The sequence below is a fragment of the Zootermopsis nevadensis genome, unplaced genomic scaffold (assembly GCF_977971745.1).
Source record: "Zootermopsis nevadensis isolate Lab colony 2312 unplaced genomic scaffold, Znev_1.0 Znev_ptg000029l, whole genome shotgun sequence".
Classification (NCBI taxonomy): Eukaryota; Metazoa; Arthropoda; class Insecta; order Blattodea; family Termopsidae; genus Zootermopsis; species Zootermopsis nevadensis.
In genome coordinates this window covers 8,148,472-8,170,919 of record NW_028259161.1, presented here as the reverse complement: position 1 = coordinate 8,170,919, position 22,448 = coordinate 8,148,472, and the positions used below count along the sequence as shown (strand labels likewise).

At 36.8% G+C, this 22,448-nt stretch overlaps 1 protein-coding gene across 9 annotated transcripts in view; it reads right to left on the bottom strand.

Moving 5' to 3' along the window:
* Window positions 1-22,448, bottom strand: part of side (motor axon guidance molcule sidestep) — a 199,471-nt gene that overhangs the window by 93,675 nt on the left and 83,348 nt on the right. For all 9 annotated transcript variants that reach the window (XM_022080161.2, XM_022080162.2, XM_022080160.2 and 6 more), the window contains 3 exons: window positions 7,437-7,648; window positions 6,812-6,922; window positions 5,865-6,068 (listed from right to left, as the gene is read on the bottom strand). In XM_022080161.2, the coding sequence (XP_021935853.1) occupies window positions 5,865-6,068; window positions 6,812-6,922; window positions 7,437-7,648 (527 nt within the window). The remainder of the gene's footprint in view (window positions 1-5,864; window positions 6,069-6,811; window positions 6,923-7,436; window positions 7,649-22,448) is intronic.

The window sequence follows — 22,448 nt, the reverse complement described above, 5'->3', positions numbered from 1 at the left end:
AAGCAAAATTGCAGCTTGCTGCAGCAACTGACACCATAGAACTCATTCTTCTAGATAACTTAATTATACCGCGCTCTCTCTCCTATGGTGCATTCCTTGCTACTGATGTCCGGGATTTAATTAGAACTCCATTTACCAGGTTCTCTTGGGAGTTTCGGGTTTCCTATTGTATATCTTCTTACTTTATCATCCACATTACAATATTTCTTCCAGTCGCTGGTTGTGGAAGTAACGCGTAGTAAATACAGTTATCTGTTAACAATGCCCCACATCAAAACACAATCCATCCCGGCATTCAACCCCACAGCATACACATAAAATTCTCTTCATTTGAGTTGAGTTTGTATTGTGTTATAAATAAATCTGAATACTCTGCATATTGAAGCATAGTGGTTAACGATAAATGGGGATACTAAACCGAAATGTGTTAATAATTATTACTAGTCCCATGACTACAAATTGGGAGTCAGGGGTTTGATTGCAGCTGACTACTTCCTACCATCTAATGATAGGGTTAAGAATGCCTAGAGGTTCACCACCTAATGTGTCTACGGAAGGAGGTGGTTATAGACAACAACACAATTAGTAGATGTGTATTTACACGAATATCACAGTTAGGCAACAACACGAATTGTAAGACTGAAATGAGAAAAATAATCTCATATTGAGGTATGAATTTTTAATCGTAGATAGCTTCATCTACTGTTTCGTATTTTGTAGCCCCTACTCACGAATATGGAGAACATCAAAAGCCAGAATTTTCCAATTAAAAATCTAGAGGCACTATGTGAGCGAACGCACCCAATTTGTCCTATAATATTGCGGAAAATTTCGTTTTGATTTTTACGTTATAATTTGTGATGATTAAAATACGATTATTAAGAGATTAAAATATGACAAATGTTTGCAACGTTTTTAGTGTGATAATCTGGTAACATTTAAAATACATTATTGTAAACATCTGAGGCATAATAATAAATCGTTATCGCTGAATATTGTTTAGTAAACTTACAACTATTTTGACAAATCGTCTGAGAAATGTGCACATACAGTAGCTCACGTCAGTATCTCCAGTAACAAGTCAATTATCTGATCATTCGATAAACCAGACTAATAATTAACTTTGGAATTACGGTATTGTATCCATGTTAATTGAACCGTGAAAGCTTTGCAAATCCTGTTACTTTGTGTCTACTCTGTTCTACTGCTGATAATTTATTGGGAAATTATCATCGTAGGCCTATTGAGGAACTGGCTAGTATAGTATTATTTAAAATTATGAAAACTATTTTGTAAAGAAAGAAATCTTATTTAACCCATCCGGCTACTCCATCAATCAATTATTTGTCTATTTGCGCACTAGCAGTCTGAGATACTTCATTATACATGTCCGTATATTCTCAAAATTTGGCACTCAATTGCTACTTTACACTATTCACTAAGCAGACGCTTCGTATGTTACAAGTACGATTAATGTTACAAGAAAAGAATAACCCACATATTGTAAGTACTGAACCGGTTACAATTTGGAAGAGACGTCTAATGTCAATAAAATATTATGCCTAGAAATTCTGCTTCTTGCTACTCCTTTGTTATAGAAATTAACGCTTCAAAAATTAGTGTTTTAAAAATGACGTCAAATTTAAAAATTATACAGTCAAGATAAAAGTTTAGCTGGCGAGTTTTCATCCAAAAGTACAACACTCCCTTTTAGTACTTCAAGATTAAACCTTAAATAGGATCGCCCCCTCTTTTGCAACGTTTAAATTTGGGCTTTCGTCGTAGAAATGACAGTGGTTATGACACAGTACAATATTTATTTTTCTATTTTTGCTACAGGAGGAGTTGCGCTGCAACAACATGCCTAACAGAGGCTCAGAATAACACTGGACGAACTTATTCAGCACCAAGTATAGTAAAACTATGCAGACGTTTAATGATAATTATGAGGAATTATGTTAAAACTGTTGTAATCTATACGCCTATAAAAATTTTCTGAAGACGGTCTGTAATATCACATTGGTTTATTAAACATTTACTTTAACAAGAAATCCTCAAATTAATTTGTGTACATACGTATTATTTTCTGAGGATGTGGGGACCCTATTCCCATAGCAAGTGTTTTAAATAATCTTGTAGGAACAAGTCATTTTAATTTCAGTGGTAGTGCGAAGTATCAGGAGTCAAGAGAAGGAGCTGGTATACAGGGCAAGTCTTGTCAGCGCATTATTAGCTGGGTCCCAAGAGAAAGTGAAGAGGGGGGAAAATAACGACGTTCACTAACTCAATTTCTTGGGACTACGTACAGAACTGGAGTGGGAGAGGGTTAGTTCGTCCATTGGTTTCCGTACGGCAGCACCTCCCAGGTGACCTAGCGCTACCAGAAGTCTTCGGAGTTCTCACACTTGCAACACCAGTACCTGAGGCAACGAAGCTTTGTTCAAATTTGTTCTTTTCACTTACTGGCTTGCTTTATAGTCGTGTTTCCTAGTAACTGGATCGGTTATATTAATAAAAAATATTTATAGTGCATCAAAAACATGCGATACAAGAGGATTACGTGGTTGTAGAAGAAGATAATACGTAGAGAAAAACTATGGCTTCATTACAAAATACTTTGTCATGTTCCATTTTTCTCCTTTCTTATAATCTGCTCATATTGATACAAGCTTCATATAAAGGCTAATATCATAATGGCATTTCGAAAAACAAAAAAGCATGGACAGTATTAAAATTAAGTATTCTAATAATGCTAATCGTAAAGCAAGTCCACGTTATTCAGAAAATTTCAAACACGTTTCAGTCCTGATATTTTGTGACGCATGCTTATTATAAGAAATTTTTTTTTAGTCAACACAACTTTTCAGAACGGAATTATACTTCTGCTATATCATAAATATAACGAAAATGAGAGTTCTTTATCCAATTATTTTTTGTTGCATCGATCAGTGTCGAATACGGAATATTTTACAATAAGTATGCAAACTAGGAATCGACAGAGACGAGGGAGTTTAAAATTGTATACAAAAAATAAAGAAATTAATTAACTACTACTTTCAATTAATTTACTTGCGCCATGAAACTTGGGATTTACAAAACACAGGCAAAGCAAATATTTTATGTACCTATAAATAATTAACAGTTTCAAAAACAATTAAAACACAGTGTCTTACTTTTAATTCTCTGTTCTATTCTACTCCTACAACCAAGAACTTTTATATTAGAATATTCTGTGTAACTTTAGTCAGTTCTCTGATAATTAAATTTTATTCTACTTGATAGCATAATTGCCTTTCCCTAAAGGACACGTAAATAAAAGTTCATGTGCGCAGACGTTCACCTGGCCACTTCTTGTAAAAGACTTTCATTTTCATTACGCTTTCCTGTAAATACTGTCGGAGTGTAAAATCTAAATGACATAATTTTTGTATGAAGTAACACAGATTGCCAGTTAGAATACAAATACATTAATTGGGGTATAATAATGAGAAGGATTTTGGAAAATAGTCTCCATTGTTCTGAACTGCATTGAATTGGCTTCAGTGTGTTCACGAACAAAGTAAAAAGTAAATTTTCAAACAGGCTGAAAGATTATTTTAATATGACTTAATCTCGTGTTCTTTGCATATGAACAAAGATTTAAACTTGATATGTGCTATAACATTTTATGTCAATATTTTAATTAATACATTTTCCTATTTTGTTAAATTCTTCTGACGCATTTGCTTACTACTATAAAATTTGTACCAAAAGTCGGTCATTGCTGTACCATATTTTTGGCTCTGAATCACACTTTTCTTAAAGTTGGCAATCAACACGTCGGAGATCCGGGCACAAGCGTTACCCCGAGATGACAGAAAGATGGAGAGGAAAAAAGCGCTTCCTGTGGGCCCATCTGCTACACGTACAACAGAGCCCTTTACGACGTTCGCAACCTATCTTACAGATACGAACATATAATAAACCAAGAGGCATGGCAGTCGACAACGCTCGTGTTGTTCGCTCATTTCTCTCAGGGTCTGTGGTCCACTACGCAGTTTCGTAATGATCGGCGCTTTATTCTGTTCATCTCAGTTGATTCAACCTTGTAATATGAAATGTTTTTCCAAGAAAGAAGACATTCTTATTACGGTACTTATTCTGCCCATTTTTTTGGTTATTTTACCAAGAAAAACATCTTTATACATTTTACATTATTTTTTTAGTATAAAGTAGTCATTTAAGATTCTTGACGTTATAGCAATACTTTCTTGCCTGGTTTTGTTCTGAATATTTCTACTTCACTGAAAATTCTTATTCAAGAAGCTCTCATTCCTTTGGTTTGATTTTTCTTCTCTCATATTGCTTTGTATAGGCTAGTATTTCTGTCCCTTTATTAGTTTGGGCTCCTATTGTCAACTTGTCCCCGTATAGAGTTTTATTCCTTTTGTAACCTTTTAGCATTTGATATTGTGACAGGTTCAGTCATCTTAGAAATACTGAACTCTTTCCTCCCACCCCTCCAATTCTCTTTTGTTTGGCTTTCGTTTCAGCGGACAATGCGAACTTCTTGCGTCGTTACCCCTAGCAACAAAACCTCTTTTCTTCTAATGGCTTTAGGTAGCTATGAGTCCGTAACAGTGTCAGGCACCACCTGTACCTACGATGAAATTTCCCATGTGCAGACCTTAAAAACTAGTTGCTACAGACTTGAAATATATACTGACCGAAAACGGAAATAAATGTTAAAATCACATATGGAAGACATTAGATTTTACATAACACCAGGACAATTTGACTGCGTGCAGTTTTTAAGTGTGACTTACGTCTAGTTTATCTGTTTACGAAAACCATATGGGCCAGTATCTTGAGGTTTTTCTCTTGAAATATTTTTTACGGTATCTATTAAATAATTTATTTTTTAGAAAACAAACAAATAATTATCTTATGAGACTGAGATGTTTCTTGTCTAATATTCTGAAACACTAAATAAATTTCTAGCGGGGCAGTGCTTCTAAACGAAATATCTTGTGCGTAGCATGAAAAGGATTAAGATGTCAAATTTCGTAATTTGCTACAGCATGCATCTTTAAGAATATGGTCACCATATCTTGAACGTATGCCAGCCAAGTCCTTATTTAGCACTTCTATTGTATATCAAACGGAGGATGGCCACCTCGCACGAAAAATCAGCAAGCGTATAAAATATTTGGTTTACGTTACAAAACTAGGTTCTGTTACACAAATCACAGGAAATTTAAGATGGTGTTGTGGCCAGTTATGGAAATCTCGTACATCGAGAAAGGTAGAAAAACTCAATACCACGATACTTAGAGCAAACAAAGAAGTAAATTAATGTCAGTCATTAAAGCCATCAGAAATATCCTTCTTGAGCATGTACATCTTCTGCAGATTGTGACAAAAAAATTCAAAATTTATGCATTGCAGGATATCATTATCGTTTTCGTAATAGTTATCAGTTAGTTCAGTTTCTCCAAGATCCATTTTAATGTTATCCTCCAGTCTACGCCTGAGTCCTCCAGTGGTTTATTAAAACTTCCAAAAAGAATTTGTTTCACACATGTGTGTTCCATATCCCTGTCATCTCAAATTTCTTATTGAAGCATCGTAAGATAACTAATTAGATAAAGTAAACATTTTTAAGCAAACGATTATAATATCTTCTCCACGTTTCTACTTCTGTACTAACTGTCGTCTATTCTACAAAAGGTGGCATTCTTCTAAAAAAATGTCATTAGTCCTAAACCGCATGAGGTAACACACACAAAAGCATTTGTGTGAAATGACGTAACTAAGAGCAGATATCTATCGATCTCGATCTAAGTTACCAAACTAGCCTACATTACGAGAGTCCTAGGACTTACAGTAGATTTCGAGGGCGACGTCTCTCGTTACCGGAGGCGAGATATCAGACGATGTGGCTCTACATTGCAGGTTTTCGTTCAGCAAAGACCTGGACACGTCCTTGATGAACAATCTGTTCACTGTGTAAATCTCCGAAGTAGTTTCTGAGTCGCTATCCAAGAGGAGTCCTCCATGCCACCACGTCACTTGTGGCTGCGGCCGGCCTGAGACGATAAGAAACAAAGTATCTGGCGTAAAGATAAATTCGCTGATTCAAAACGAAGAAAAAGACAGGACACGTCTTATCTAACATATATAAAGCTATAATTTTACTGCATCCTGGACAAGATTAAAATGTTTGTAGTCTGTATAAAATGCAATGTAAAAATGAGAAAGCAAAAGGTACTATTAATAACTTACTAGGATGATTGAGAGAATTGCGTAATAGGAATCTCCTTAAGTTGCACATTTCATCAAGCATTACCAACTATTACCAATGTAACGAAATCAAGAAAGATAAGAGACGGATATGTTGAGTTTTTGATTAAATAAGAAATACATACACAATTTCATCCTTAACACCTGAAGGAAAGGGCCAACAGGGGAGACCTAAGCATACGTGGTAGTATAACATTAAAATTTATCTTAAATAATCACATTTGAGGCTCTGGAATGGATTCAAATGACTCAAGACATGGCGCCAACGACGTGATAATAAACCTTCCTGCTCCAGGAGAGACAGGGATTTTCTTGAAGATGTAAGCGACTATTAGAATTTTGTATCCTGGAGGTGGCTAGTAATGTTAGAAGGAAGTCCTGGATAAAGATTAGGAATAAAAGTGACAACTATGGGCATTTGTTTGTGATATCCGTCCTCAAACATTCAAGAACACAAGGGGTCACAAAGCAAAAGACATCATTCGACATCTTCATCGCTGTGAAAATTTCAGTTTGACTTGCGACTTACCTCCCATTACATGGCAGGACAGTGCTAGATCGTAATCCTCCATAAATGGTCCGGCAAGGCCCGCTACCTCTTTGCCTTTATCGTCATAAATTACTGGCCGGGAAGGAGGAACTGTAACAGATACGGAACTCCGTATTTCACTAACAGGCGGGAAAATAAAGTTAAATACATTTAATTTATGATAACAATATGAACCACTAGCGCATAACATTATAATTTTAAATACGTATGTTTCTATGCATAAATTTAGCATTTCAAAACTATTCAGCTAGTTAAGAAATTCTGTTTATTTTGGAACTCCGAATGTTCACAAAAGCCTGTCATATTATCCTAGCCGGAAACACTTCAATTCATAACCTAAACCAGTCACTTACACATGAAGTCATAAAATAAGTTTATTTATTAAAGGCAAGTAGTGACAGGTAATCAGTCTAATATTTAAAAACTTCGTACTTATTACACTTCTTATACATCTAATTATTTTGCACTTCCAATGAATGAATTTATTAATAATTTTCAAAAATCCAAAATCAAAATATCGATATAAACGATTATTTTAATATTTTGTTAACGAAAACAAATATAAATTATTTCTAGACGAGTGCTGCCCTGAAGAAAGACTTACCTACTATGCTCAGGTTGACGCGAAAGTTCCTGGTGGGGGAGTCGACGAAATCTACTCTGCATCGGAACACGCCCTCATCCTGCACACCGACATTGTTTACCTGCAGACGCGCTGGGTACACGCCCGAAGTCTGGAAGTACGTCCTAGCTCCCAGGTCGTTGCTGATGAACGAGTGGTTAGCCGATTCCAAGTTCCCGCCACGAGCATCCAGGCTGAAGTCAGAAGAGAGCGACTGGCACATTCATTTGCATTGAGAATTACTTGAATGAACCAATAGGTTTGTTTATTACTCAAAGTAAAGGCCGCTTCAGAGTATTATAAAACCAAGTCTCTCAGGCTTTTCAAAAATATAATTTAATAACTTATTCACATTTTAAATAGTCCGCATCATCCGACTCTCATATGAGACCGCCAATTTAACGTGGCGGGTGCTTTGTCAGCATAAAGATTATAATGAACGCCCCATAATAAAAGATGGATAATTTCATACGTTATGTTATGACGAGGAATTCTTTACTAGCCGAGACAGCTCTTCAAAAAGAACTCTGCATCATTGAAATACCTGACATGCTTGAAGATAGTGTAAGGTGGAAGGTTGTCAATTTCACGTTCACTGCCTTCAAAGATGCCTCTAGTGAACGCTAATAGCACGAAAGTCTTTAGACTCCGATATCACCCTGTTCAAAAATGAGTCTTTTATACAAAATTTGTAAACACAGTGTCAGAAAGATCAAACACATCTTAAAATTCAGCCACTCAGCTGTATCTTTCTGCATTTGATGTTAATCTTCCATTAAATAATCGCTTTCTCAAGTGAGTTAAAAATGAAAATGATTCGCATTTATCCACTATCGATGTAAAACACTTCAAGGAATTTAAAAGCGAAATACACAAGAGTAAGTCTTGTGTTTATACGACTTCAGAACTTCAATTGTGATGCATAAAAAATTAAAATCACTACATTTATATACGTTTGAAACCTCGTTAAGAGAGAAAGATGTAGTAAAAAGGTTTTATGAGCTGTTTCGTACTCGTGGTTTGACTTCCCTCGATATAGCTTAGCCAGAGAATTTAATGCCATGGGACCTCCTTACTCAAACTTTACAGCGCACGCCACTGTTTATCTCTAGTACCATGCGTTACTCCGCATATATTTCAAACCGCTTTGTTCCTTCTTCAGATACATGGACCACACCAGTTACCCCAAATAACACTCCTATAGAATGTTTGCTAACTAAACTACACATTTAATAACTGAAAATGTGATATTATATCCAATAAACTGAAAATGATTGTCAGGAAGGGGTCTTCGTAAATAAATCGGAAATACGTTCCTGTATCTCACAAATTAAAAAACAAACAACAAGAAGGGTTTCCATTTGACAGTTTTCGAATCAAATTAATACAGATAAATAAGAACAATTCTGTTACTGGAAATAAGTAAAATCATCGTAACATTTTCCTTAGATATTACCGCGCAGACGACAAGACAAACGAAAAAGTATAGAATATACATTTGTTATTGAACCCTTCCCATAGGTCCTCAATTTTCACATTGTATCACAGACATTCATAAACACCCCCTCCCCCATGTTGAATACAAAACGTGCGTTTAAAGCAGTCTCAAGAAAACCATAACTGCAAATACCTAAAAATATACAAAAATACAAAATTTGTTAAACCTGCATAAAGACGCAGTGCTTCTAAACGCTATAGAAGAGATTTCATATGCAATACCCCAAGGAAATTTGAAAGCGTTTATTTCTTCATAGAAAATTCCTCTGTGGTTTTATCACCACGAAACCACATACACATTCGATGGCAGTGTGTCTGCACGCACCGGTGCCAATCCTTGTGCCACGTTCGGTAATATTGTGCGCTATTGAATGCCAATGGTCAGTGAGGCAGTGGCGAAGAGCAGACTTGCATAGAGAGTACAGAATCCAAGCCCTGCCCTTCGTACTTCTGCTTGAAGCACGTGTCAGTGCTTAGAGGAGGGTCGGGGGTTCACAAGCTCTTGGAAATTTTGCGAGACTACGCGAAATTAAATGTTTATCTGGGACAATCTCCTCCCTAAATTATTTTGTGAAAATGGAACATGAGCAGAACCAAGTTACAAACAAACGTAATAATATCTGTTTATATGACACTCTACTGTACCTATTATATTAAATCCAATGCGAGCTATTAATTTGTTTTATCAGTTTCGACGGTGTAATTCCAAGTGTTACGATGTGATAAGCACGTGCTGCAATGGTGTACATTAAATTTGATAAAGGATTAAGCTGTGGAACTATGTGAATAGTTTTAGGGTATAAGAATACACGTTACTTATTGTCATAGTCGTTACAGACATATCCTATTCAGAATAATATGCACTCAAAAGCGTCTGGAACTTGTTGAGATGGACAGACAAAATACCAGGTCTCCGTGATGGGTTTCAACACAGCTTCTCAGCATAATAAATGCACTGTACGTACTCTTTACAAAATATTCAATTTGTGTAGTGTCGGCTAGCAGTGGCAATATTTTGTCGCTACTTTAGACCTATGGCATGATTTATGCCTTGTTTGAAAAATGTATAGAAATTTATTTAAAGAATTACTTAATTTATTTAAAGAATTCAAAATCACCTACGTGTATAAGTTCTAGCAGCACATAAAAATATTCATAATTAAATTCTTTAGAGTAACCGACCGCGTCAGTATAGGGTAAAATTTTATACGTTCCGGAGACTAATCTTGCCACAACCATTGACAATGTGGTCTCATATTTCCCTGATAATGGAGGCAGAGATAGTCTCCGAAAGGTGGAGAATTTTACTCTAACCGACACGGGCTATTGCCCGAGAGGACGTATTGAATTAAAGATAATATCCTCAAGATATTCAAAACCTTACAAAAATTTGACTACACGTTTTGTTCAGCAGTAAACTATACTCTGACTATCAATAGGTGACGTTTCAGTCGTCAATGTACGCCTACTGGTTAAAGATTTTGGTGACGAATGCAGTTTGATAAAAATTTATTAGAAGAACTTATACAATAACACTATTAAGATGCTCGTTATTTATTTTCCTTCCGTGTTTATGTAGCATGGGGTATGGAAGATTAGTCAGATCAGATGTCTGTTCCAAGAACGAATAAGTGCACTTCCCGAAGACGAAGCGGGACTGCTAGTCATTCGACCTCGACTTCCAGTCCTATTTCATGGTGGAAACAGGCTTATGGCGTCGGCAAGTCGATGTGTGCCCGTGTTTCAACACGTGTGTGACCCAATGAATATTCATGCTACACTTTCCCCCTCCAATCGCAGGTTCAGATGGTACTTCTGGTGGATTACGTAACAATGCGGCAAAACTCATCACTGAGTACTTCTTGTTTGCCCTGCCAAACTTCCACACTAATTATTACCGCTAAAGATATGTGCGAGAGTTCTGACAGTCCGGAACTTCTAATAATCTCGGTTCTTAATTCAGTCAAACTACGATTCAGCGCTTCGACTTATGTTAAGTTTACAAAGTTCATATTAGGCCCTGGTATCATAACCTTACTCTCAGTATGAAGTACTAAGTACTATGTAAAGACGCCAATATATCGTGTTAACCTCTCTTCAGAAAATTATATTTTTCTCCTTTATCTCACCTTCGCCCTAACATACACGGCGTCGGGTATACTGAAGTATCTACACACGACCGACTGATTTTATGGTATATCTTGTCAATTCATCTGCCTGGGGGCCTCAGAATTTTGCTTTCACTTATCTGCGGTCTATGTTTAATCCTGTGCATATATTTACATACCAATGTCCTTTTCTTGTATCGTAAATATGTATGTAGTTTTATATATATCGGTTTATTGAAGTCTTCCGATTTGTGATCGCCATTGTTCCCGATACATCTGCTGTCCTCCCACTCCACTCTTCATCACACAACTCTCGCTTTTCCAGTCTTCCTGACAGCAAATTCTTCAGCCCTTGTTCCTGACATCTATCTAAAATTCTTTGGACGTATCTGTACCACACTAATATAAATTTGTATATACACGTTTCCTATAATTAAACTAATTAAAATTAAATACATTATAAGTCATGTCATAAGACATATATTCTCTAAATTAAGATTATATAATTACTGTTCTTTGACATTCTAAAGCTTCATTTCGTAAGATTTAAAACTATGGCAAGAGCATTTCGATTGTCAGTGCTTCATAACGACAGACAAAAGAAGCCCTGAAATTTGGAAAACGAAAAGAGAACAGACCTGTGTTCTGGATACATGCAGTCACTGTCTTCTCGGAATTTATGAGATACGATTATTATTCAAGCTTCGCAATAAAATCCATTGTATTTTCTAAAAAAATACTTTCCTTTGCTTGATTCTGAATGCGAATCAGAGCAAGTCGTAGTTCACTTGTCTTGGCAGCTACGTGAATGTGGGGACGGTGGAAACTATGAGAGGTGAAGCGAATAATCTGTAATGTTTCTTTTTTATTTCTATCTCTTTCCTTTTTTTCCTTTCTTGTTCTAAATAGTCTTGCACTAGCCCCTGGGTCATGATTCCAGCCCAGCCGTACTGCCTACATTTGTGATGAATGAGACAATTTGAAATACTTTTTATTACGCTTGGCTCTCCAATGTTTTCAACCCCTTCATAACTCCGTGTGATAGCAACAATTGTAAGAGAGTCAGCATTGCTGCTATGATAAAGTATTCTTTCATTCATAAATTCTGTTGTTTTTGTACGCCCGCAATTTCCACTGACAGGATAATAAAACCTTTATAATCCTTGACAAGCACATAAAAACACAAAATTAAATATTAAAAAGGTAAAAACTCATGATATCATATTACACTGACAAGGGAAAGTGTTTATCAGACATGTTTGAAGTGGGGGGTATGGAAAAATGTCTACAGCTCGCATGTGACTCATTTAGCCAGAAGTCACTAGCTCATAGATATCTGTTTTACTGCTTAATTTTACATATTGTCTTTGTATTTTTTTATAACATCTGTTTATTTTTCTATCAGATACGATGTGGCTACTAATTGCATTATTAGCTCCGTTAATGGAATAATTAATGAGTGTCCAAGCTTGTTGAATAATTCTGTCGTGCTTCCAAAACTCCGCGTATAAAATTAAAAAAATCCCTTCCCAATCTGGCTGTAACGTGCTCATCCATAAACTATTAATATCGGCTACTTATTGATACCTAACTACTGCAGTAGTAGACGAGAATAAACCTTCTTGTGTCAGACAGTAATACAATTTTTGGAGCACAATCTTTACAAACAGCATTGAAAGCACAAATTTTTATAAAATTTAATTTTAAAGTAAGTTAAATGTGAAAGCATCCTCACGACGACTGAAGCTAAATTTCAGCTAAACGCACCAACCCAAAACCGACCACCTGACTCCAGGCTCCTCACACGGTCCTCGACAGACCCCACCATAGGCGCTACAATATATTTTGCATTTATTTCTGCCAAAGTCGCCACCATCGTAACTTAACTTCAATGTTTGTTTTCCAACATCGTACGAACAGAATAATAAAGAATACAAAAGCACTAATTGTTATTGAACTACACACACTTTACCCATGAGTATATAAATACTTTGCATTTACTGATACTTTTACGAACGTGTTGTCAGAGAAATACCCCAGTTTTCATCTGAAGATTTTTAAGCATACTACACGTAATTGAAACAGAACATGTCACATTTTTTTTTGTTTATATGCCGAAATAGTTTCATGTGCTGCTTCAGAATGAAGTTATCACTGTTTTGGATTTATGAACTTGTGGTTGAGAAAATTAAAGCATACAGTAACTGCTTAACAGACATAAATGTTATAAAGCCCAACTTTGGAAACGTGGTGCAGAAGTTACACTGAGACTTGCATTTTTAGTTCAGAAGAGCGGAAAGGAGTAAAGTTGGGGAGGGGGGGGGGCGAATTTCGACCCTCGCTGCTTTCGAAGCGTGAATACGTAGCGGCAGTTTGTCCGAAAACTTTGCTGCAACAGGAAAGCCCTTACTGGACTCAGTTACTTCTCTAAGGTAGAGATAAGTTGCAAGCTCATACGAAATAACTTATGCTGTAGTTTATCTAAAATAAATTCGTTCTCAGCGAAAGTGATAGTATGATGTCAGCGTTACTATTTGATTTGGTTCAGACAAAAATTGTTGCTTGTGCCTCGTAATATCATTCTTAGGGCGGCCGCACACCAACTGCGTCAAGACAAGCATCAAGACATGAGACAAAAGACGCAGTCTTGCTTCATTCGTGATTCAGACTCGAATCCGCACACCGAAGTAGCACGTGTCTGCGTCTTATCACATCTTCTCTAGTCGATGACATGACGTCGTCCAGTTTTATGTGTGAGTGAGAGCAGACTTGTACGAAACGAGCTTGTGCTCAATGTGTATAATAGTTAATTCAGTCATTAGCTCATTAAAATAAAATTAATCAGTGCACTTACCTATCTTACTTATCTATGTTTACTTCTTTTGAAACTGCATGCCAAGCTTTATCAACCTTATCCTTGTTTGAGTGGCCCGGGGACGAATAATCGTATAATACCGGGAATTTTTTAACCGTCTGCACTGTGCTCCTTTCTTTGCGTCACGTCGCAGACATCGTGTCTTGACGCATGCCGGTGTGCGGCCTACCTTACGCTTTGAACAACAGGTTCATTTAAACTGTATTTAAGAACTCAGTTCTTACGTCAGGGAAAACACAGCGCGTCTCCTTTTACGAAGATCGGTTAGTTTGTGTTTCGTTAGGAAAAGATCGCTGTTTACTTTCGGAATCCAATATAACTATCAATGTGCTTTAAAGGGTTGATCAGTAACATTTGTAGCAAACATCGTGTCAGATACAATTCGTTCAATTGATAATGCCCGAAATTATATCGAAAAACTATAATTAGAAGAATATAATGTATAAATTCTGTTTCCTGGTGTGACCGGCGTCGAGTGCTGAGCATTGTCCAACATTTCGGCAAACATTGTAGATGTCATCTTTGGGTTGAGTGAGTAGCTGTGAGACTTTTGGAAGCCTTATATAGAGCAGGCAGTACGTGGCCACAGCTTAACTGATCTGTCGCACCATGGATATAGACTTGGTGACTCATTTTTTGAAACAAATTTGAAAAACAGCCCTGATTACGGAGGCAGTAAGTACCTCTGAAGCGTTGATAAACTCCTACCAGACTAAAATGCCCTACAATCCAGGAAACAGTCATCTCAGTTCTTACAGCCGTGAAAACCTCAAATCCTATTTAGCCTTTCTCTTGATGCCCTATTGACCATTGCTCTACTCCTCCTCCTTGTCCCATGGTTCTATTTAGCTAATCTTCTGGCCTGATCCTCCCTCTAACCCTACATAAATCACTCACTTTCTAAACATCCTCACTAAAGCCTTGAATACGGAGACAATATGTACCTCAAAAACGTTGGTACATTGCTCAGAAGACCACCATATATATTCCCAAAGACCGTTATCTCACGCCAAAATTCCGTACATTTCTCTTCTCTCAAACCCTAATTCAGATAAAAGCACAATAAAATGCTAAAATGCAATACTTCCAGCAACTATAATTTCAACTTAATTTCTATTCAACCAGTCTGCTTGTGGGTTGTTTTACGCCAGTAATGTTGCTCACAATTTGAATGCACAAAAGATACATCGGAAAACCATCATAAAACAAAGGCACAGTTCTGGAAATTGTGTACCTATAAGTTTCTGTTTCAAGGCTGCTTATCATGTTCTGCTAATGGTGAATGTTTCATTCGCTTGTGTGGGTATTTCGCTCGTCATTTCTCTTTATTCCCTTGCCTTGTATTCGCACACAATCACAAGGGCGCAGTCGACCCCCAGTTCCCAATTAGAGACTCTGCTATGTAAAGGGGTCTAAAGACTGAAGAAGTGTAACTGAAAGGCGTCGCAACTAGACGACGCTTCGCTAGGGAATGCGACGCTCTTTTCTACGTTACCACGTCCTCCTTGCAGCCTCTAGGGCGTTCATTCTTTCTAGCGAACTTCTCTTCGCCTCCAATTACAAGCATGCGAGCTAACAATGAGAGAAAGAATAAGGTACAGGCAAACAGATATTCTTAATGACTGTGTGTATATGAAACAGGAATCTTGTGGTAACGTTTTAAACCGCAACCAGGCACAACTGCGATATTCACAGACGGTACAGAGATACAATGACGTACCATTTGAGGCCCAATTATGTCCTTCATACATTCCAAGAGTTGATAATTTAGCTGTATCACCTGTAGAAGTTACCGAACCTTGAATGGAATGATAATACAAACATTAATGATGATTAGGTAAGACTTTTAAGGAGGTTGTAGCTTATTTGAAGCTAATATCCTGGCATTTCCCTAAAGATATTGAAAAAATTAAATAACCTCAGATAAGATAACCAGTACCCCGGTCGAGATTAAAAACCCGCCATCTCCCACTTTCAAGGTTATGCCATTACAGCAGCAAGAACGCGTTTCGTCGATTGTTTGAATCAGTATCATAAGATAAACGATAAATGGCTTATTTCGTTTCCCAATCCCTCTCTTTCTTACATTTGTTGATGTTTTTCATACCTTCATCTCCTTCCATCCTGTCTACCGTATTCCTTTCCCGTTCATTTCACATGTCCGTCCTATCGTCACATGACACAGACACGTGTAACTGGAAAATAATACCACCGTCTCTATTATATTTCTAAGAAAGGTTTACAGATAAAACATATATCGCTCTGAAATCGAAACTCGTGAAGCACAATAGTGTACGTCTTTATAATTTGACTTCAACGTTAATTTCTCACTGCATATTTCATCTGGTCCCACATATTATACTTTTTAAACTTTAACTGCAATTGATTACGTACTGGCGAAAGCAATTCATTGTCCCGCACATCCTCAAGTGTTTAGGTAACAAAAAACATTAAATGTTCTTTGCTTTCGACACGCATGACTAAACCTATTAAAAACATTTTACATTTACATGCATAGAAATATCGACACATTTCAGCAGCTTGTCATATAAATTTAAACTGGTTGTGATCATAGCTCAGAGAAATTTAAAGAATCTGTTCCGTCCTTTGGCTGTTTAGAAATGTGGACGCTTCGATTTGATGTCACCTCTGAATGCTGAGTACTGTAACTAACCAATCCCGCACCGAATGGCTGTATCTCTTTCCCCTGGGTCAAACTAAACTGCATCGTCTGGTCCATTTGTCCCAACGAGCCTAATGAAAGTGGAGTCCGCCATTACAGCCTTCGTATTAAAGTCTTCTTCTTATGTTCTCTCACACGAGACTGTTCTAGTTCTAATAGCCTCTGCGTCTCTTCGTACGACAAGTCCGGCAGCGGTGTCGGTACGGAGTATCAGTACTCCTTCAGTAGAAAAAAGGGAAGATTCTGTTAATTGTATTCCAGAGAGGGTACGCGAAGTTACTGCGTTTTTCCACTTCATCACCACAAGCTACTCAAACTTGCATGTACAAGAATCTAACATTCTGTATAATTACATGCCCTGAGTTTCATGGTAAGTACAGACGTATTCAGTTTAAAACCGATCAACGCGTTCACTCCAGACTCTGACTTGAAGAGTAGTTCTGCTGTAAAGGGTTTACATTTGTGTAATACGATTTAGTGTTTTAATTCCTTATGATCCATTCCAGAATTATGGATATTTTTATTGCGTTGTGTAGGCACACTAAAAAACTGATTTGTCCTCGAAAAGGGGCGAATAAATATGAACATATGAAGTATCGCTTCGAACACTCGAATCTGGATATAAATTATCTGATGGTGTTCGCGAATAAAAGTGTGATGTAATAAGCACCCTGTCCTATGATCATTTTAAATTCTTTTTACAACGGTCTACTTACACTATTGTGATACATTCGGAAGACGTTGCTAATTGTCTCTTATTATAAAATAAATTTATTTTTAAAATAACACGAAATAAACAACGTCCTAAGGAAACATCGTAACAATCTCTACTGTAAGATCTAATGAGGTGCAATGATAATACGCAATCCTTGGTTTCAATTCTATTTCTACCTGACTTACATTAAAATTGTTTTTTTATTTACCATCCCAATACATAAAACGGTCGTCATTAAAACAGTGAAAAGTAAACACACCAAAACAAACTAAAATTACTACAAAACTGAAAGCAATAATATCATACCGTGGGGTACAATTTTTACAGACCAGGGTGTAAAGAAAGAGGACAGTTAAATATATAGATTCAAACAAGGGTAATTTTAGTACAGGCGTTGAAATGTTGACGATATGAAAATATTTTCATTCCTACTTAACGTGCATGAAAGTCACCGAGGCATAGAAATGGAATGGTGTCGGGAAACAGGTAATAACCCGAGGGCATTAGAATGGATAAAATCTGCTTTAACTTCTGACATCGGTTGGTATGTAAAAAGAAACGCTTATTGTTATAATATACTTCAGATTACTTCAACCAAAAGACAGAAACGTACATTACTTCCAGAGGCTTGTTAAAATTCTCAACAACTCAACAAGTTAAAGGCAATGCTGTTACTCGATTTTTATATACAGACATTTTAATCGCTGTACTTATATTGATACTGAACTTAAACATCTGTAAAAGAAATGTCTCAGGTCATACTGCGATAAAACGAGCTTCGAATTCTCGGCTCGTTGAAGAACTTTCAACTCCCCATTGGTGTCTCTATACTGCACATAACGTGTACAAAAATTATACGTAATATCAGCTAAAGTCATAAATTATTCACTAACTTGAGGAAGAACAGCTGTTTGAATTGCCATTCGTGTGTAGACGTAGCTCAGATTCTCCATTTTGCAAGCTGATTTGGGCTGTACAGTTACAAGGCTTGCGATGTGAGACTATTCATCGCTTGATTCACAAAACTTGTGTTTAAATATTAACGCTTTAGAACCACTCCTGAATACGGAAAGCACAACAGTCAAGTTAGTGAAATCAGAAGAAAACACTTTAACTTCTTGAAAGAATGAGGGTTTTGTGGTACCTAACCTAATATATGAATATGAACTGAAAATGTCATGAACAGGTAAAAACTTCATTCTTTAGTGACATGCACCACAATTTCATTAAATATATTATACAAACTAAGCCAAATTAAATACAGTATTAATTGTTCCATTTTGTTTTCGCACAAAATACAACACTATACACTTATGTACACACATTCAGTATTATTAACGTAATTAGAGTATGTAGTCACTACTTACATCCCTAAATTATAGCCCTGCCATTATATTTCAAACTATTAATCAATATGGCTCATGATACCAGATGTTTATTGTCTGTAAACATAATTACAGCCATGACTGCGATTAGTGTAACATTGAGAAGCCCATTGCTTTCGCATCACGGAGGGGGTGCAAAATGTGTGAATGAATGAGTGAGTGAATGCTATGAGGACGAGATTAATAATGAACTGTATACGCCACGCAGTATCCAAATAGCGTGCCTGCATTTGGGTGTTAAATGTTCGCCCATCATCACACCCTATAAATCCGAAACTCTCACACACCATTTCTATGTCTCACGCGAGTATGAAATAGCATGTACTCGCCCCTAATATACACCACATCCCACACGACAGTATATTAGCGGCACAGGCTTAAATCAGTTGGCCATGTAGGATCACAGCACGAATGTACGGTTTTAAACTTGTTAGCAATTGACTAATTATAAATGCTATTCAGCAGCACAACAGCTGTGGAAAAAAGGGAAAACTGCATACACTCCACAGATCCGTGGAACTTTATGGAATTAGCTAGTCAGCGGAAAAGGCAAAATTGAGTTTTATAAATTAAGTTGGGAATATAACTGAAAAACGGATTATCTCTGGCAGGCCTAATAGTAAAGTTATCATAGGGTTCGCTTACTCGAATGGGGACATTCCAGAAGTTTATGAAAAGATGCGAAATTTGTGTAAATGACATTTGCAGTAATTGCAAAACATTGCACTATAAATAACGTTATAATTTCTGTTATTATTTTGATGTAATGGGATGACTGTTCTAATATTCAGAATACAATTTTTATGCAAACGGCTGAACAACGGTAAACTAATATTCTCCACAGAAGACAGCGATCTTCAGCTTTCTTTAAGTCTTTGTTCATCTTGTTAAATTAAAGTCTGTGTACTGATTCTCTAAACATTAGTATAAATAAGTGACTATTTATACCAAAAGTATAAATAGTCACTTATTTATATTAATTGTGACTATTTATATCAAAAGTATGGGCACTGTTCATTGTCTGAAGCAAATTTGCCAAAACACATTTCTTGTCATGACTCTGAATCCTCGTATGATAATATTTAATAAGCAGTTCGAATTCCCGAAACGCCGTGTATAGCAAACATGCCCCTGCATTTTCCGGAACTCTTTATTATGGACTTCCATGTACTGCGTGTACCAGAACGGTGTCCAGATTGGTCAATACCTTTGTCGCTACTTGAAATTTATTAATACACAATCATAAAACTGTCGTATAATTCTGCGGTTGTCAAATTCAGACTGACAACACGCTGTGTGTTTCATTGCGTTCTATAACCTGCCGAATGAAGGTTGATTTACAATCATCATAGCGTCAGAGTTTCTGTGAGAGTAAATGAAATTACGATTTATTGTGAGGTATTGACACGAAATTGGTAGTAATGTGGCAAGGACAGTTCTTTTTGTTTACTGCATTCGGTTTTAACGATTTGGCATAATTAATTACTGCATTTATCACATATGTGTGGTGAGGCTTTGCCTCCGGTACGTATGCAATTGTATGACCAGCTTTGTGACATGATTTGATTCATGTTATTTTCTGACACACACACACACACACACAAAGTTAGATTGACCTCTGGTTAGGTTAGGCATCTTTGAGAATCCAGTATTCAATTAAATTCAAGCAACAAAAAATAAATGTTAATCTACATTAACGTTTATTGACTACTGGCATGTAACCAGCAAATACAGGATTACTAATATATTAATATAGATTGTTTGCCTTTATAGCAGTTGCAATTTTATCATAAAAAGCGAAATAATAGCCGTACAAAGCTGAGGAAAATATATTCCTACTGTGATGACAGCTACGAAAATGGTCAGGCTGATATGGCACGTCGTAGAGCAACGTAACTGATGAACGAATGTAATGAAACTGGGGAGGGGGGGGGGGGATAAGAGCAGGCCTAAGTGCTGGAAATCTTAACAGGCTGCTATTACGTCCGTCACAATTACCAAAGCACAGCTCTACTATCTGACATAAGAACTCGCCGACTGACCGTCTGAACAAAGTAGAGTGTCTTAAAATATGTTTGACATTTCCAAATCATCAACGCCCAGCTGTTAGTTGCGTGGGTCAGGATAATGGACAAGGAGAAGGAAAAGAGGAAGAGGAGAACAGGGCTGAAAGGACGAGAAAGAATACGAAAAGAGAGAAATTATTTTATTTCCTTTGTCATCTGCAGACGGAAAAGAAAATTAAAAAAAGGTGTAAACGATGACAGGAAGAATTTAAATAAGATAAAGGAGGAGGAGATTGGGAAGGAGGAGGACGAGAAGAAGAAAAAAATATAACAACGAAGAAAATGAGGAGGTTGTAAAGAAGAGGAAGGATAAGACGATAAGAGAATAAATTAAGTTAATGTTTTGTTTCCTGTCTCCATGTTACGTTTTTTAAAAACGTCCACCCACAAAACTAAATTAGGTCTAAAAAAGTTGTTTTGCTTCTAACATCACATCTTAGAATAATTAACTGTTTAATCCAAAGACTGAACTTACTTGGTCAAAACGTCTTACTTATTCCATAGAGCTTACTCTCTCCTGAGAAGCCAATAATCGCTCGCGTTTTCAAAGTGTAAACAGTTTTATTTGTATGCATGATTTTATATACCTTTGTTGTAAAGTTAAAAGAACTCAGATAACTCAATATTTTTCCAGAATTGTTGCACATTATTGCTGATTGTCGCAAGGCTGCTGCATTAAAGAGTTGTTCAATTATTGAACAGTCGTCATTAAGAAGTTTATATTCGCTAAGCCGGTCAGACGTCCACTCTTTCAATGCACCCAATAGTCATATAATAGATAATTTATCCCACAACCTGCAACCCGATATGCGTATGATCTATGTTACCATTATCTAATCATCCACTCTTTGGTACTGTGAGTGATCTCGTTTCATCCAATCTAACCAAAATATATTACACATCTCCCCATATATGCTACAAGGACCGCCAATCTCCTAGCTCTTGATTTATATTGTAAAAGGTACGTCGTTATTTGCTGTTATTGTTACAGTAACACTGGATGGATTTGAATATAACACTCAAAAAGGAATAAGAATTATGTTCTAAGAGCATAATTATGTGTTTTATGAGACCTATATGAGAACGAGCATAGCTAAACAATTATGCTGTAACAAAGACTACGTAATTTTTAGAGGGAGTGTACTATCGCAGAATGAAATATGTGTTTTTCACTCCTGGACGGATTGGAGTAGTTTCATCCATAAATTTAATGTGATATTCTTGAAAAAAAAATATTCTGAAACCATACCCCTGGTCACACCGATAGTCAGCACTCTCGTTCGCCCGTTTGATCTGGTGCCAGAAAACTGACAACATCCATCAAAAGCGTTCTGCACCGATAGTAGTTCTGTGTGGACGCATCGCCATCCTATGCGCGATTGTCGTTTTAATTTTTTCACAGGAACTAGGGCGCTCAACGGGTAGCGAACACCGGCCACGGCGACGCGGTACGTACCCGCGCTATTCACTGTAGTGCAAACCGGAATATTTAGCCCGGTCGACGCCAGAGCATAAATCAACTCGCCGACCAATGCACTCGTTCGTTCTGACCAAAATTATTGAAGGTGGACTTGTGGGATTTTTTATCATTAGCAGTGGTGCACAATTCAATTCAGTATTTTGGCAGTTTGCCGGCAAACTGGTGCGAATGCGGGAGTGGAAATG